This window comes from Vicugna pacos, unplaced genomic scaffold (genome assembly GCF_048564905.1).
Source record: "Vicugna pacos unplaced genomic scaffold, VicPac4 SAC-SAT, whole genome shotgun sequence".
Lineage (NCBI taxonomy): Eukaryota > Metazoa > Chordata > Mammalia > Artiodactyla > Camelidae > Vicugna > Vicugna pacos.
The window spans coordinates 18880379-18898862 of record NW_027328721.1 but is presented as its reverse complement, the minus strand read 5'-3'; the positions used below and the strand labels follow the sequence as shown (position 1 = coordinate 18898862).

Below are 18484 nucleotides of genomic sequence, written 5' to 3'. Positions count from 1 at the left end.
CTTATTACAAAAATTAAAATTTATTAAAGATTTAATACAAAAGCAAAGCAAGATTTACTTAATATTTACTTTCCAGTTAATAAAAGAGGTAACTTTCTACATTCTAAAGGTGGAAGAATCTTCTTAACCAATCATTAAAATCCCAAATAGATATATTTGACAATTTAAAAATTTTGCATAGATTTAGGAAAAGATATAACAATGACAATATACAAAAGTAGTTTGGAGAAAAGGTTTACATTTTAGAAGTCATATACAGAGTTAATATCTAAAATAGACAAATATCTCTAAGCAATTAACTGATAAAAGATATAAATAAAAATATAAAATAAATAAAAATATAAACAAACTATTAAAGGAAGGATACATCAAAATGGTCCACAAACATATGATAAGATGCTGAAATTAATATGTGAACAGAAAAATAGGAATTGAAGCAACAGCTTACTTACTACAGTATTACATTGGGCTCTTGGAAGTCACTCAGTCACTTTCTACAGATGCTACATCATCTTTTAGTTTTTAACAGAAGATTTTCTTTTGAACTGCTGGAATTTTAAAAATGAATGTGAATGCCCTGATACCTAAAGAAATTTGATCTTGATTGTGAACAGAGACTACAAATATTAATTGCTGGCAAAATTTGTTCTCTTAACAAAGAAATATTAAACTGACATTTTAATTGGAGAAAAAACTCTAAATTATATTTGGAATGTTTAGATAAAAATGCAATGCTTACAGCACATATTAATTAAAACTACCATGAGATTTAGAAGTATCTGTTGAGGACAGCTTTTTGTCCTGGGACACGGGGCATGGCCAGAAAGGCAGCCGCCCCCTCACCCATCATGCATCACAGGTTGTGGGGAACCTGGTGCTAAACCATTGATAGAAGACATACTTCTGTGTCGGGGTTTCCTAGGTAGCACAGCAGCTCCCTAGCTGTGATCTAGTGGAAGTCAGCCCTCAACACAAGGGTTTAAAAAGGGGGGAAATAAAGAATAAGATAGAAATATCTGCCCATTAAATTATTCCCAAATAGTTACACTTGAAATTAGTTTTTAAAGTATACTTGATGTTAGAGAAGGTAAATTTTTTCTAGATCTTTATAATAAGAGGATATCCCAAAAGGGTATTACATAATAGAATTGATTTTCACATATTTTAGTGATCACAAAGGATCCCTAACTTTGCTGGTCATGAGAAACAGATAGGGGAACTTCTGAAAGACTGGATTCTCACACCACCAATGTACTTTTGCAAAATATAAAGTCTAGTTCAGAATCTTGTGTATAAACTTTCCTGGGTTACCTGCATAAGGAGACAGCCATTCAATCCATGAACTGGGCTCTGGTGCCTTCTCCCTTGTCCTTCATTGACTGATTCCATCTCTGAGAACACAGACAACAGGACACTTACACCATCACTGGACTTTGACCTGTTTCCACATGGCCAACTCTTCTCATGTTGCAGGAAATCTGATTCATCCCAATCTTTTAGAAAAATATATCTTTTTGAACTGTTAGAATTTTCAAAATGAATATGTATGCCCTGATACCTAAAGAAATTTGAATCTTGATTTTGAACAGAGACTAAAAATATAAATTGCTGGCAAAATTTGTCCTCTTAACAAAGAAATATTAAATCAACATTTTAATTGAAGAAAAAACTGTAAATTATGCTTAAATTAATTAGATAAAAATTTTGCCATTTTGTGTTTTATACCAGTAAAAATGAAACAGTGAAAAAGCCTTTATCACATTTTGATTCTCAACCTGTTACACTGTCCTGTCTTCATACAGCACTGTTGAATGTTGGGTTTCCTGAAGGATGAATACTTCATATGCATGCTTTATTATGTTTTGAGTACATCATTCCATTTTGGGAAGAAGCCTATCACGTGAGTACTAGTACAGACAGATACTCTCTGAGGGTAATGGCAAAGGTCCACAAACACTTTATCTACATTTGAACTGCAGTACATATTATAGAGTCATTCAACTGGTGCATCTCCAAGGGTGATTCTTGTCTAATTAAATTCATTGGGACATTAATCATAATTTTGACAGTACACTTCTTATCTCCAGAGATGCCACCAAGGTAATCACCATGTAGAATAGGCCTTTCAGAACCCTGTCCTCTGAGGGAAAATCCTGAAAGAACAACTTGAGGTCATATCTCTAAAAGGGGACAGTCCAGTCTGGGTAGAAGTAGAATATGTAAAAGCTTTCTTGTTTAAATCATGACCTTCAAAGTAGGAAAATCTGTTTAAGCTTTGTCTTTGCAGATGACATCTGATCTGATTTCCAGAAGATAATAAATGTTAATTTCAAAAGAAGTCATTTAAATCTTATTTATAATGCAGATAAAGTTTGTCACATGGTTTCAGAGAGCCAAGTTGAGAGAATCTGTGTTAGTGTGGGAGTAGGGAAAGAGAAAACATTTGTGGGACTGTTCTGTTTATCTCAAAGAACTGCTCATGGAGCATTCATCAAAATAACCAATAAACTGGGCCACAAAAGAATTTGCAATACATTTCAAAGGACTTAATAATATAGAATATATGTATATATTATAAAAATGTAATTCAACAAGAAATTGACAACAAAAATATAACATTTTCCAGTTATATACAAATCAAACAACCCAAGTCTAAATTATTCATGAATCTTTGGAAAAATTAATTTTCAATAGAAAGATAATGATACATGTGTAAAAAAAGATGTATTAAAGATATATATGAACTATATATTTAAAAACTATAAAAAGAAGATGTAGCTCCAGGAATGGTTAGAGGGAAATGTATAGCTTTAATTTTAAGCATTAGAAAGCAAGAAATGTTATAAGAAATGCTATAAGAAATGACCTAAACTTCGATGTTAAGGAGCTAGCAAAGAAAAAGCAAAACTATTACAGAGAACATTGTACAATGGAAATAGTAAATAGAACATTGTACAATGGAAATAGTAAATAGAATACAGAAATCACTGAAATAGAAATTGATTGAAAAAATAGAGAAAATATATGAATCCAGAAATTGGTTCTTTGAAAGTCTAGTAAAATTGATAAGATCTTAGCAAAAATGAATAAGAAAATTAAGAGAAAAAAATTATCATAATTGAGAATGAAGAGAGGGTCATCACTGTATGAAGAGTCTGCAGAACTTAAAAAGATAATAAAAGGATACAATAATTTATGACAGCATACTTGACAACTAAAAGAAAATGGACCACGGTTATGAAAAACACAAATTTCTACATAAACACACTAAGAAAAGTAATTAAAAACTGTAATAATCTAACACTCAAGAAAATTATTTCTTTAAAATCCTTCCCAAAATTCCATCCCCATATAGCTTTATCAGTGAATTCTACATAAAAATCAATCAAGAAATAGTACCAATCCTACATACATACTTTTAGGGATGGGAGGAAATTATACTTCCCAGCTCATCTCCTCGCTGCATATGCACCCAGCGTGATCCTTATACCAGAATGAAACAAGGTCCTCATAAGAGAAATAATCAGACCAAGATCTCATATTATCACAGACACAAAATTGTGAGCACAATATTTAGTTTGATTCTTTTAAATGTTTTATTTCTGATTTTTTTCATGCTGTTATGATTTATGAAGCAGATCTGAAGCGGTACTGGGTCTGGGGCTAAATTACGTCCCACTGCTGATGCAGAATTGTCTTAGTATTTAACTCCCTCTACTGACCCTGTGAACAATGAAGCCTTCCAGCTGCTGAGAATAGGCATTATTCCTAGCCCAGTCTGAGCACCAAGCACTCCTCTCTCTAACCTGTGTGGGTAGATCTTTTCCCATCCTCATGTAGTTTCCTGAAGACTATGAATAATTGAGGGGGATCTCTCCAGATCTCCAACATTGCCTCCCTCAATGCCTCTGAATCTCTCTTTCTCTGCCCCGCAGGTCTATGATCTGCAGTGTTCCACCCTCAGAAATCTAGCTGCCTCAGTGCCTTGGTCTTCTCAGACCCTCAACTTCATCTCCTCAACTCAGAGTCTACCAGGATCTTTTGAGGGATCCTTCTCTGTACCACAATATGGAAACTTTTTAAAGGTAATAAATCAGAACAACCTTAGAGCTTCACTTGTTCATTTCTCATCACTCAGCAATCACTGTCAATCATTATTGACATCTGGTGTCTTGAAAATAATTATTTCATATTCTGGCTCTTTGTTTGCCTGACTTTATAAAAACCTATACATGAATATTTGTATCAGTTTTATCCATAATTTCGAATAGCTGGAAACAATAAAAATATCTCTTAATGGAGAAAAGGATAAATGTCATACAGTTTGGAATAATACTCAGCAATAAAATGAACTATTAACAAGTGCAATATGCACAAATTTCAAATGCATGATACCAGGACTAAGAAGCCAAGTTTAAAAGACTAGATATTCGACATGATCCTATGTATAGAAGACCTAAAAATATTGCACCCCAAACTGTTAGAACAAATAAACAACTTCAATAAATTTGCAGGCTACAAAATCAACATACAAAAATCAGCTGCATTTACATATACTAACAATGAGCTATCTAAAAATATTTTATATTAATTTTGAAAATAATCCCATTTACAATGGCATCAAAAATAATAAATTACCTAGATATTCATGAGAGGTAATTGGTATGTAAATTAGCTTGACTGTGGTATCCATTTTACAGCATATATGTATATGAAATCATGACATTGTATACCTTAAATATAGAAAATTTTGAATTCTCAATTATACCTTTACAATGCTGGGAGGAAAAAAAAGACTACATACTGTATGATTCAATTTATAGGACACTGTGGAAAAGACAAAACTATAGGAATGGAAATGGATCAGTGTTTTCCAAGACCTGGAGGTGAAGGGAGGATGTGATGCAAAGGAGCACGGGGAAATATTTTTGGTGATGAAACAGTCTGCATATTAATTGATGTGGTGGTTACATAACTATATATATTTGTCAGTACTTACATAGCTTTGACTTAAAAAGGATGAATGAGGCACTGTAAAGATTTTATATTATGTAAAAATAGAAAACAAAAAGAATTTTTACATTAAAATATCAGACAATTGGAAAATGTATTAGAACAAAAGATTCTATTTACAATAGTAGCAAAAGAACTCAAAAATACTAAATCTATAAAAAATATACCAGATTTATATGAACATAAAAGAAATACCCATGTTTGTGGATAAGAAATCTCAATTCACTAAAGTTATAAACTTTCTCTAAATCAAGTCTCATTGAAAATATTAACTAAACTTAGTTTTTGCTACACTAGCTTACTGAATTTTAATTATAAAACAAATATGCAAGAATAGGCATTTCTGTGCTCACTTCGGCAGCACATATACTAAAATTGGAATGATACAGAGAAGATTAGCTTGGCCCCTGCGCAAGGATGACATGCAAATTCGTGAAGCGTTCCATATTAAAAAAAAAAAAAAAGAATAGGCATTTCTGATAAGGAATAGAAATGAAGGAGTCCTAGGCTTATGAGGTATCAAAGCATATTTTAAATCAAATGTAATCACATCATATGCTTAAAAGTCACATGAATCACTGTAAGTTAATAGAGGCCTGATTTTTATCCAAGCACATACCATATTTTAGAATACAAAGTTGAGATATCAAGTCATGAGGAAAATACTATTGCACCTATAAAAATGACCTTGAATGATTCTTGAAAAATAATTAAAATGCAATCCCTACTTACATGGTTCAAAAATCTAAATATAAAATATAAAACAATAAAAAAATTTAAAAATTAAATGCTGAAAAAATGTGGGATATTTTAGTAATGGTGAAACAAGGAAATTCTTCCTAAACAAGACATAAAAGCAAGAAAATATGGATAGATTTAATTATACAAATATAAACATATTTCTACATGGCCAAGAATATTCTGCACAGTATAGAAACAACAAAATCAAATAACAAGCTAGAAGATAATTCCACATACATGGAAAAGGAAATCATTTCCTTAGTACATAAATAAATTCTAAAAATTGATACGGAAAAAAATCAGCAATCAAATAAAACACATAAATCACTAATAGGCAATTCATGTAAATGAATACAAATCAATTTAAACATTTGAATAGGTACCCAAATTCAATTCTACTTATTTATAATTAAAGTATACAAATGAAACACAATTTCCTTAATCAGACTGTTATATACCCAAAATATTTATCAAGCAATGGTTTTTGAGAATTCAGGCAAACAGATATTTTCCAGAATGAAGAGGGTAGTGAGTTTGATACAAGCTCATGGATGGCATTTTTTCAATAACTATGAACATCAACATTTTAAATACATAAACCAATTGACTCAACAATTCCACCACTGGGAACTCATACTTAGAAAATTTCAAAAAGACTTAATTGAAGAACTGCTTGTCATGGAGAAAGACTGAAGAAAGCATGAAGAAGATGGATACATCAGTGTCACTGTATATTTATAAAGAAGTTAAGCAGTATGAGGAGACTGAGAATGAGGTAGATCTATAGATTGGTATATGAAGACGTCCAGGAGGCTGAGTATTAAATAGCAAAATTCATACACAGAGACATCATCACAAACACATCTATGAAAATACGCTAATTTTTGCAAAGATTATAACTTGAAGAATCTTAAGAACAGAGTGACTGCATTTGAAGAAATGGGAGATACTGCTATAGGAGGATTAAGAGATTTATTCTACATATTCCCTTTTGTATCAATTCTATTTTAATATTTATTATTATCCACTATTTTCAGTTTCTTATTTTCAAAAGTAGAGTATTACACTAAAAATAGGATATGTAAAGCAAATTAAATTGAATAAAGAGGAAAGTCTGTACAGTATTAAATATTTTAACAAATATAGGAATGAATATAAAAGACAGAAATCTGACTGACAACAAAAATAAGAATAAGAAAGTAAAAATAAATACAGAAATTAACTAAAAAATAGTGCACCTCTATAATATTCATTGACTAATACATTGCATAACATTTGCTGACTCTCAACTGTAAATGCATTCCACCCTTCCAGATGCAGTGTTAAATTAGACACTATTAGAGTTTACATTTTAGCAGGGAAACTGTTACCAAATGCACAAGTATATACTTCATTCTTTAATTATAATTATCATAAATCTCTTTAGAAAAGGACATTTACTTCAGATTTATGAAGACTTTTACATTCCAAGGAGATTGGCCTTAATGCTAATTTTATTGCTTCATCATGGATGAAGCACTTATTTACTACTTGATACGACATATTTTTCTCCAGAGTTTCTTCATAACATTAGTCATCTCAGAATTTCTTGGGCTGTAGATAAATGGGTTCAGCATGGGGCTTATGACTGTATAAAACACACTTAATGATTTGTCAACAGAGAACGTCTTAGCAGGTCTTGCATACATAAAAATAAAGGGAGCAAAGAAACAGACAACCACAGGAATGTGGGAAACACAGGTCTGGAGGGCTTTCTGCCTCCCTTCCTGACTCAGGTTCTTTAGAGAGTGCAAGATGACTCCATAAGAGATGAGTAAGAGCAGGAATAAAATACTGCACATCAGTCCTCCATTGGCCACCACTAAGATGCCAGTGACAAAGGTGTCAGTACAGACAAGTTTCAACAAGGGGAACATATCGCACATAAAGTGATCAATGACATTGGGGCCACAGAATGGGAGCACATAAATAGTACTAAGTTGAATAATTGAGTGCAGAAAACCTCCAACACAGGACACCACCAGCAACACAACACACACCCTTTGCCTCATGATAACCAAATAATGCAAAGGCTTACAAATGGCCATGTAGCAATCATAGGCCATCACCAACAGAAAAACAATCTCTGACCCACCAAAAAAGTGCTCAGTAAAAAGCTGAGTCATGCAAGATTCAAAGGATATGATGTTTTCCCCAAAGAAGAAGTCTGAAATAAATCTGGGGGAACTAGAATAGGAATAAATTAGATCTATAAATGATAAGCTAGCAAGAAAAAAGTACATTGGTGCATTGAGGGTCTTACTGACAGTAATTGTCACCACAATGAGCAGGCTGCCCACAACAGTCAAAATGTAGAAAAGCAAGAACATGACAATAAGGACTTTCTGCTTCTTTGGATTCTGTGTGAGGCCCAGGGGGATGAAATAAGTTACATTGTTCCTTGGTTCCATCTAGTCTGTACAGGAGCTGACTTCACATATTAGAAGCAGTTTAGCTACAAAACAAGGGGGACAATACTTAAATGCATTGTAAGTATAATCCTTTATTTATCCATTCAATTAAAACAATTTGTATGGAGTATTTGTTTGTATCCAATGGATCATAGACATGTGATTACCAAGTTGAATAAGGCAGAGTTTCTTATGCACAGTGATATGATACAAAATAGAGATTAGATCCATGTAATAAGTACCATTGTAAGGATATTCACACAACACTAAGGTAACAGTGTAGGAATATATCAATCAAACTAAAATCAAAGAAAGTTTCCCAGAGAAAGGAATGCTTTAACTGAGTTTTAAATGAAAAAGTGAAAAAACAAAAGAAGATGGGAAGGGAATTCCCTAAAATAGTACACCATTTACAATGTCATAAAAGTGTAATAATTTAACTTCATTTAAGCTAAATTACACATTCAGTGTGAGTAGATCAAATTATAAATAGAAGGTAACTGTCCTGAATTGCCTCAAACCACACAGAAAATTCTTAGGGTTTATAGATGGATATTCCTCCTTTTCCTGACCAATAAATGCTGAAGCACTTTAATTTTGTGTCCCAATCTTCTATCTTTCCATTTATTTTTAACCTTGTATAGGCAGCATCTCCAATTTTTGGCATCTACAATTGGATATCAATTTAACCTACATAAAAATAATTTTAAAATTTTCTGTAATAAAAAGGAGTTTCCGTATCATTAAATTGCTTAGACAAATAACCTCCTAGTGTTCTTCACTCCCTATTGTTCTCATATTATTGATAGTTTTAACACATCCTTTTGTCTCCATTTTCAAAATATATCACAAATCTGATCATTCCCTACACCCTCATTTCCTTACTGGCCCACTGCAATATCCTTCTTTCATATCTGTCTTTCCACTTTTATTCTGGCCTCCAAAAATTTATTCTCTTGAATCCACCCATATGATCCTCTTTAAATCTTGCTCTTATTATATCACTATATGTCTCAAAACTCCTATAGTGGATTCCAATCAAGCTCTCACAATTTAATATGTCATATTTAAATGTTTAATAACAGGAGCTGTAACCCCCACTTCGTAGTTGAAGAAATTAAGGCTCAGAACATCCAATTAATTTTCCAAGGCCTCACATTTTTAAGTGATAAAACTACAATTGAATCTGTTTGATTTATTTCAAAGTAATTTAATTTCTTACATAATGAAGACAGTCACACAATTGTCAAGCCTGGTTCCCAATACTTACTGTTAGACATACCTTGTGGAGGCTTGTTCACTATCTGGAGGAAGGCTTTTTAAGTTACTCACAAAGACTTGGAAATCATCCATCATCCAGTTTGAAAACAGAGGACATAGGCTGCATTATTACTTGAGGATCTCTTTTATTTCATTCAACTTTCTGTCCATTTTCTCTGAGGAGTTTTCTGATTATTCAGAAGATTATTTTTATTTGCACTATGAATTATGTAAAAAAATCCCTCAGTGTGTGAGCACACACACGCACATACACACACATGATTTATCACACTGGAAATTTATCACACACACAAAAAAACTAGCAAATCTTGTGTTTACATAGAAAGACTGCAACCAGTCATTGGACAAGAAAAGGTGTCTCTAGTAACCTTACTCTACTAACTTCAAAATTTAAAAATAACTTTCAATGTCATTCTAAGTGAAGAAGCCAGGAAGAGAAAGAAAAATACCATATGAGATTGTTCATATATGGAATCTAAAATAAAATAAAATAAAATAAAATAAATTAAAGAACATAAATACAAAACAGAAACAGACTCATAGACATAGAATAAAAACTTGTGGTTCCAGGAGGAGACAGGTGGGAAGGGATAGACTGGGAGTTCAAAAATTTGTAGATACTGACAGACATATGCAGAATAGATAAACAAGACTATACTGTATAGCCAAGGGATGTATATACAAGATGTTGTGTCAGCTCACAGCGAAAAAGAATGTGAAAATGAATATATGTATATTTATGTATAACTGAAAAATTGTGCTGTACACTGGAATTTGACACAACATTGTAAAATGACTATAATGCAATAAAAAGAAGTTTAAAAAAAAAGAATTCTGAGACCCAGTAAAGCAAGGTTTAATGAGAAAATAGATAAATTAAAAAAATAAAAATATTATTCAATTGCTCAGTCCTTCTCACTGTATTATGTTGCAGATCCAGACTAGCTGGTTGGTTGTGAGAGACATTCTTCTGCTTTTCTTTTTCTAATGCAATGCTTTAATTCTAACAAAGGACCAACTAAAATGTTCTATCTGTTCTTAAAAACATAGCATCTCTTTCCTGATATTGGCAAAGATCACTGGGCATTTTATCCCTTCTAACCTGATTTATCATTGAGTCTTAGAATTGGAATGTGTCCAAAACTGATCCTCATTTAATTAAACTCACTGTGATTTTCCACAAAGTTTTAAAAGTATATCTTTATATAAAGATCCGATTAGGTCAAATCATATAACTAGGTCAGGAAAGTGTAATATGGAGAAAAAATAGCTTTAAAAATATTATGATGTTAATGCTAGTGAAAAATATGATACCAGCCCAGTCATTTTGTTCCAATTAGATTAAATGATCATGTATTTTCCAATCTGTCGCAATAAGATTTTCTTTTCTTTTATTTAATACCAAATTTATTTTGCCTTGAAGTTTGGTTAGATGTATAAAATATTATCACCAATATAGATATAATAACTAATTAAGTATCCATACTTTATAATTTAAAATACCTATTTAATGCCAGGAACTGTACTGTGAGTGAAAACACAGCCATTAATAAATAAAACAGGGGAGGATATCATGTTAAATTTCCTTCCTACATGGATCTCAGATTCTTATTTTAGAGTCAAAAAATAAAAGAAAATTTAATAAAGTAATGATGGTCTTATGTACTGCTTATAAGACAACAAATAGGGCACTGCAACAGAAATAAGAGGGAGGATTCTACTATGTAATCAGAGAAGGCATTACTTAAAAGGTGACAAACTGAGATCCAAAGGATAGGAAGTGGCTACCATTGGAAGCACTGTTACAGAAAGTAAAGTTAAGGAAAATTTAATTAAGTAAATCATATCATCTAGAAGATGACAGGATTTATAGATAGAATACCAAAAATATGTCAAAAGAAAATTTTTGCAGTACTATGTTTTTTTAAAAAGTGGTGAGAGTGTTCACTCTTGTCTTGCTCCTGAATTTAATGGAAAAGCTTTCAACCTTCCAAAGTTGAGTCTGATTTGAGCTGTGGAATGGTCATAAATGGCCTTTATTATGTTGAGATACAGCCCTTCTATTTTTTTAATCATGAATGAATGTTGAATTTCTATACTATAAATGAACAAATCAAAGACTAAACACTTCCATTTACAGTAGCATCAAAAAGAATAAAAGACTTAAGAATAAATTTATTCAAGTAGGCAAAAGTCTTGCACTCTGAAAACTATAAAAGATTGCTGAAAGATATTATAGAAGACACACATAAATGGAAAACATTCATGAGTTGGAAAATTTAGCATTACTGAGATGACAATACAACCTAAAGTGATATACACATTCAGTGAAATCCATATTAAAATCCCAAAAATGTTTCTTTGCAGAAATAAAAAAATCCATCTTAAAATTCATATGAAATTGCAAGGGATCCAAACCAAATAGTCAAAACAAACTTGAAAATGTGAATGAATCTGGGGATTTACTATTCCTGATACTAAAACATACTACAAAACTATGATAATCATAGCAGTGTGGAATTGACATAAAGACAGACATATAGGAGGGAATGGCCAACAGGCAGAGTAGGAAGACCCTGAGCTCACTTCCTCCCATGGGGGCACCAAAATTACAACTATTTTTAGAGCAGCTACTAATGAGAACATTCTGAATGCTAGAAAAATTTCCTCTACAATAAAAGATATAAATAAGGAACTACAACAAATAGGAAGATTGGAGACAGTTCAGTCAAGACCCTTACCCCCAGGTAAGTAACCCATAAAGGGGAGGATAATTACAGTAGCAGAATTTCTCCCTAAGGAGTGAAGATCCTGAACCCACATCAAGCTCCTCAGCCAAGGAGTCCTGCATTTGAAAGATGAGCCCCCAAGTTTGAAGGCCAGTTTGGTCTACCTTTGGGATAACCAGTAGAAGACTGTGGGAAGTAGAGACTACAAACAAAAAGAGCTCTTCCAAAAATCACACACACTCCAACACCGAGGGCATAAATAGTCATTTGAAAGGAGCTTGAGTCAGACTCATTTGCTGATCTTAGAGATCCTCCTGGGGAGGTAAGAAAAATTGGGACTCATGTTAGGGACAAAGACATTGGCAGGAGCCATTTGGGGGAGCTATCTCATGACAAGAGCACTGATGCTTGCACATTGCATTTTGGAACATTCCCTCTAGTGTTTTAGTGGTTGGGCCCAGCCCAGCCCACCAGCTAGTGTGCACCAGACCTAAGAAGCCTCAGACCAAGCAGCAAGGTGGGTGGGGGCATAACCTCACCACCAGAAGGCTGGTTACTGTAGGGAATCCTGAGACCCCAGTCACCTTGGAACCATTCTCGTCCACTAGGGGATGGGCATCAGACCGAGGATCCCGTGTCCCCCCACCCCCATGCATGTGCATGCCAGCAGCAGATTCTGAACCTATAGACCCTGCCACCAGAGACCCCAGGACCTGGCTCCACCCACCAGTGGGAGGACACAAGCCCCACTGGGCAATGGCCTAGAACACCAGTTAGTGGACATCAGCCCTGGAAACACCAGTGTCCTTTAGGTATCCATGTCAGGACTCAGACCCACTCACCAAGCAGAAGATGCCAGCCTCAGGACACCCTTTGCCCTAGGCCCACCAACCAGCAATCCAGCACCAGCTCTGGGACCCCCAGACCCCACAGCCAGAGACCTCGGGACTTAGCTTCATTACCAGTGTACTGACACTAGCCCAAGTGCCCAGCCTCACCCACTAGGGGCCAGGGGCCAGCCCTGATACCCAACAGGCCCCAGCTACACACCAGGCATGAACTTTCACTTATTTTGTTTTATTGAAGTATAGTTGACTTACAATGTTGTGTTGGTTTCTGGTGAACAGCATAGTTACTCAGTTATACAGATATATGTATATATTCTTTTTGATATTCTTTTTTCATTATAGGTTATTATAGATGATAGTTTCATTTATTTTTAAGTGAAAAAAAACTCTAGATCTTCTAATCAGAAAAGAAATGAATAGAGTGAATAAAGCACTTCCAAATTATGAGAATTGGAGATCATTCATGGATACTGGAGTAGACATGGTTGGGATCAAGGATTAACCACCTATGCTGGGATGTAGGGATGTAGAAACCAGATTCAGGATGAATCTCTCCACGTACTTCTAAAATTCCATGCTGCCCCAAATTTACAAACATAATTTTCTTTAAGCACTTAAAAGTATTTTCCCACATTTGCATATATCCCCACATAGGGTGTATACATTTTCAGATAAGATGTGAAGTAGAAATACACATTCTTCTTGTCATAAGGATAAATAAATTTTCCTCACACATCTATTGAATAATTATTGTTCCCACTACCATGCAATACCACTACTTTCATATATAAAATATATATATTTACTAACCTATTCCTTATGTTCCTATTTTGTTCAGTAAGTGTACGTATTGGAGATCAGCAGAGAATCACAATTGGGGACTGCAACCTTAGCAAGCCATATGCCAGCTCTGCATGGCAAAGAAATAAAAATGTTTTTATGGGGAGGAAAAGAAAGTTGAGAGCGTTATAGTAACCATCTCCTCAACTCAGGAGTCTCCCAAGATCTTCTGAGGTATCCCTCTGTGTACTGCAGCATGGAAACTTTTCCAAGGTAATAAACTGGAAAAACTGTAGAGCTCAAATTTTTGTTTTCAACTGCACATTGATCACTGTCAATTGTTCCTGACATCTACTGTCTTTAAAATAATTGTTTCATATTTTCAGGTTTGTTTGCTTGTTTTTATAAAAACCTATACATGACTATGGCAGTTTTTCTAATGCATTCAAATAACTGGAAATAATCAAAATATATTTTAATGAAGAAATGAATAAATAAACTGTGATATAGCCATAAAATTGAATACTATTCAGCAGTAAAATAAATGGGCTATTGATAAACACAATAATAAGCATAAATCTCAAATGCATGATAATAATAATATCAAGAAGCCAGACTGAAAAGATTAGATACTGGACATGATCTTACATATAGAAGACATAATAAATTGCACCCCAAATTGTTAGAACTAATCAACAATTCAGCAAAGTTGTAAATACAAAAATAGCATAAAAACAGTTGCATTTATATATACAAGAAATGACCTATCAGAAAAAGAATTCAAGGAAATAATCCTATTTACAACAGCATCAGAAAGGATGGAATAATTTGGAATGAATTTAACCAAAGAGGTGAAAGATTTGTGCACTGAAAATTGTGTGGCATTGATGAAAAAAACTGACACAAATAAATGGAAAGATGTTCCATGTTCATGAATGGAAAAATAAATATTGGTAAAATGTCCACACTATCTAAAGCAATTTACAGATTCAAAATTATCCCCATCAAATTTCCAATGGCATTTTTCAGAGAAATACAAGAAAAAAACTCATTAAATTCATATAGAACCACATAAGACCCCAAATAGCCAAGCAATTTTGAGAGGGGAAAACAAAGCTTGAGACACTACACTTTCTGATTTCTAAATATATTACAAATCTTTAGTAATCAAAACAGCATGGTAATAGGATAAAAACAGCTACATAGACAAGTGAAACTCAACAGCAAGGTTAGAAATAAACCCACACATATATGGTCAAATGGTCAGTGAAAAGAGAGGCATGAATACACTGTGGGAAAAGGAAAAGGCTCTACTTTGAGTTGGGAAAACTGCTTATCCAAATGCAGAAGAATGAATCTGTACCCTGTTTATGGTTTGAATGTATATATTCCCCAAAATTCATATGCTGAAATTTGATTGCCCAAGATGATAATGTGAGGCACTAGAGCATTTGCAGGGTGATTAAACCAAAAGGGCAAGGCCCTCATTAAAGAAATTAATGTCTTATAAAAGAGGAATGTTTGATGTGGGCATATAAGAATTGGAACCCTTGTCCTCTGTTGGTGGGAATACAAACTGATGCAAACACCATGGAAAACAGCATGGAGGTTTCTAAAATAATTAAAGATTAAAAATACTATATCATCCCACAATTCCACTTCTGGGTATATATCCAAAGGAAATGACAGCAGTATCATCAAAGATATCTGCATTCCCATGTTAAGTGAAGCATTATTCACAACAGCTAAAATATGAAAACAACCCAAGTGTCTGACAACACACGACAATGCATTGTTTCTATAACAATGGAATATTATTCAACCATAAAAAGAAGACCATGTCTTTTGGAACATGGATGAACTGGGAAGACACAAAGTGAAATAAACCAGATACAGAGAGAAAAATAATGTATTATCTCACAAACAAGTAGAAACTTGAGGGGAAAAAAAAGCAAACTCAAAGCAGTAGAGAGTAAATGTTGATTGCCAGGAGTTGGAGGGGAATGAGGATATGTTAGTTCAAAGGTTACAAATTTCCAGTTATAAGATGAATAAGTTCTGAGAGTCTAATATACAGCATAATGCTGTATGATATACTGTATTGTATATTTGAAATTTACTAAGAGTAAGGAATGTTTTAATTAGCTCCACTGTGGTAATCACTTCAAAGTGTATATGTATGTAAAATCATCACATTGTACATCTGCAATATATACAACTTTAAGTTGTTAACTATACCTCAGTAAAGCTGGGAGAACAATGTTACATACTATGTGATTCAATTTATATGACATTCTGGGAAAAGACAAAACTCTAGAATTGGAAATGGATCTGTGTTTACTAGGACCTGGAAGTGAAGGCAAGAGAAGGTTACAGAGGGTCATGGAAACACTTTTGGTGATGAAGCATTCTGCATGTTGATTGTGATAATGATTGCAGAACTTATGCATTTATCAGAACTTTTAGAACTTAGACTGAAAAGGATGAATGATATACTGTGAAAACTGTATCTTATCTAAAAAGTTAAAAAAAATTCTATATTGAAAGAACAGATACTTGGAAAATGCAATAGATAATAAGATCCTTTTAAAATAACAGCATAAAAAATTCAGAAAGACTAAACTTTATATATACTGGAAACATACTAGATATTATTAACATAAAAGATGACGTAAGTGGAAAGACCTACCAGTTTGTGAATAAGAATTCTCTAAAGATCCAAATTCTTTCTCAATAAAATCTTATTCAAAATACTAACTGAACATAGTTTTTACTAGACTAGCTTGTTGAAACTAAATTTCAAAGCATTAATATATAAGAATAGTAATAATTCTGATAAGAAATAGTAATGAAGGAATCCTATACTGATAAGGTATCAAAGTGTATTTTAAATCAAATGTAATTACATCCTCTGTTACATGGAACATGAACAAAGAGACCAATGGAAGATAATAGAAGCTTCAATTGGATGTAATGCATACCATATTTTAGAATGCATAGTTGGGATAGCAAAGCCATGGGGAAAAATAATCATGTATTGATAAGAATGCCAATCCAAAAAAATAATTAAAATGTAATATCTACTTAACTCCTTACAACAAAATTAAGTGCAGCTGGTTTAAAAATACAGACATAAAATTTAAAAAGCAAAAAGACTTAAAAATTAAATGTGAAAAAATGTGGAAGAATATTTTGGTAACATTTGAATAGGAAAATTCTTACTAAGCAAGACACAGAAACTATAAAATATGGATATATTTGATTATGTAAAATTTAAAATATTTTGACATGGCCAAAACGATTCTGCACAGTATAGAAATAAGAAAAATAAATAAGAAGCTGGAAAAATAATAATTCTACCTACATAGTAAATTGGATAACTTCTTTATTATTATAATTAAATTATAAAAATCAATATGAAAAAGATCAGCAATCAAATAAAACACATAAAATCCATTAATAGGCAATTCATGAAAGAGGAATACAAATCATTTAAAACACTTGAATAAATGCTCAAATTCAATTATATTCATTTGTAATTAAAGTATACAAATGAAACACAATTTCTTTAATCAGACTGAAATACTACAAATGTTTATCAACACTGGCTGTTGAGAATGTCATAAAAAGGTATTCTCCAGAATTAGGAAAGTAGTGAGTTTGGTACAAACTCATAGATGGCATTTTGTCAATAACTATGAACATCAACATTTTAAATGTATGTATCAATTGACTCAGCAATTCCACCGCTGGGAACTCAAACTTAAGAAATTTCAAAAAGACTTCATTGCAAAATTATTTGTCATAGAAGACTGAAGAAAACATGAAGGGGACTGGATTCATCGGTGTTAGTGATCTTTAAAAAGAAATTAAGCAGTTTGAAGAAACTGAGAGTGAGTTAGATCTGTAGACTGGTATATGAAGATGCTCAGGAGGCTGAGTAGTAAATAGCAAAATTTATACACAGAGACATCATTGTGAACACATATGTAAAAATATACATATTTTTGCAAATATTATTATTGGAAGAAACTTAGAGGATAATGACTGCATCTGGAAAAACTGGAAGACTGTAATTTAGGATGAGTAGGAGGTTTATTCCAAGTTATTCCATTTTGCACAGATTTCATTTTTAATATGTATTATCATTATTATCTATTAGCTTTCAATTTTTAATTTAGAAAATTAAATATTACACTAAAAATGTTATATTGAATAAAAGAATAATCTGTATAACATTAAACATTCTAAATTTACAATAAAAACAATGAAGATAAGTGATAAGAATCTGAGTAACATAAAACTAAGAATGAGAAAGAATTAAAAGTAAATATAGCAATTAAGTAAAAATTAATGAAACTTTATAAAATTGAGTTGACTACTTTATTACATATCATTTACTGACTCCCTACTGTAAATGCATTCCAAACTTCTAGGTGCACTGATAAACCAGACATTATAGAGTTTATATTTTAGCAGGAAAGCTAGTATTAATAGCAGAAGGATACAGTTCATTTTTGAATTATAATGATCACAAATTCTTCAGAGAAAAGGAAAGCTTGCATCAGATTTATGAAGACTTTCATATTCCAAGGAGGCTAGTTCTAGTGCTAAATTCTTTCCTTTATGATGGATAATGTGC

The 18484-nt window shown here is 32.7% G+C and overlaps 1 protein-coding gene and 1 non-coding gene across 2 annotated transcripts; one reads left to right on the top strand and one right to left on the bottom strand.

The window, feature by feature from the left end:
- Positions 1–5358: 5358 nt before the first annotated feature.
- LOC140692265 (U6 spliceosomal RNA) lies at positions 5359–5465 on the top strand. The gene has a single exon (XR_012067835.1). It is a non-coding gene; the product is annotated as a U6 spliceosomal RNA (small nuclear RNA).
- A 1815-nt stretch (positions 5466–7280) lies between these two features.
- On the bottom strand, positions 7281–8204 carry LOC140692178 (olfactory receptor 4A47-like). The gene has a single exon (XM_072956937.1). The coding sequence runs from the start codon at positions 8202–8204 to the stop codon at positions 7281–7283; it is 924 nt and encodes a 307-aa protein (XP_072813038.1).
- Between the last annotated feature and the right edge of the window lie 10280 nt (positions 8205–18484).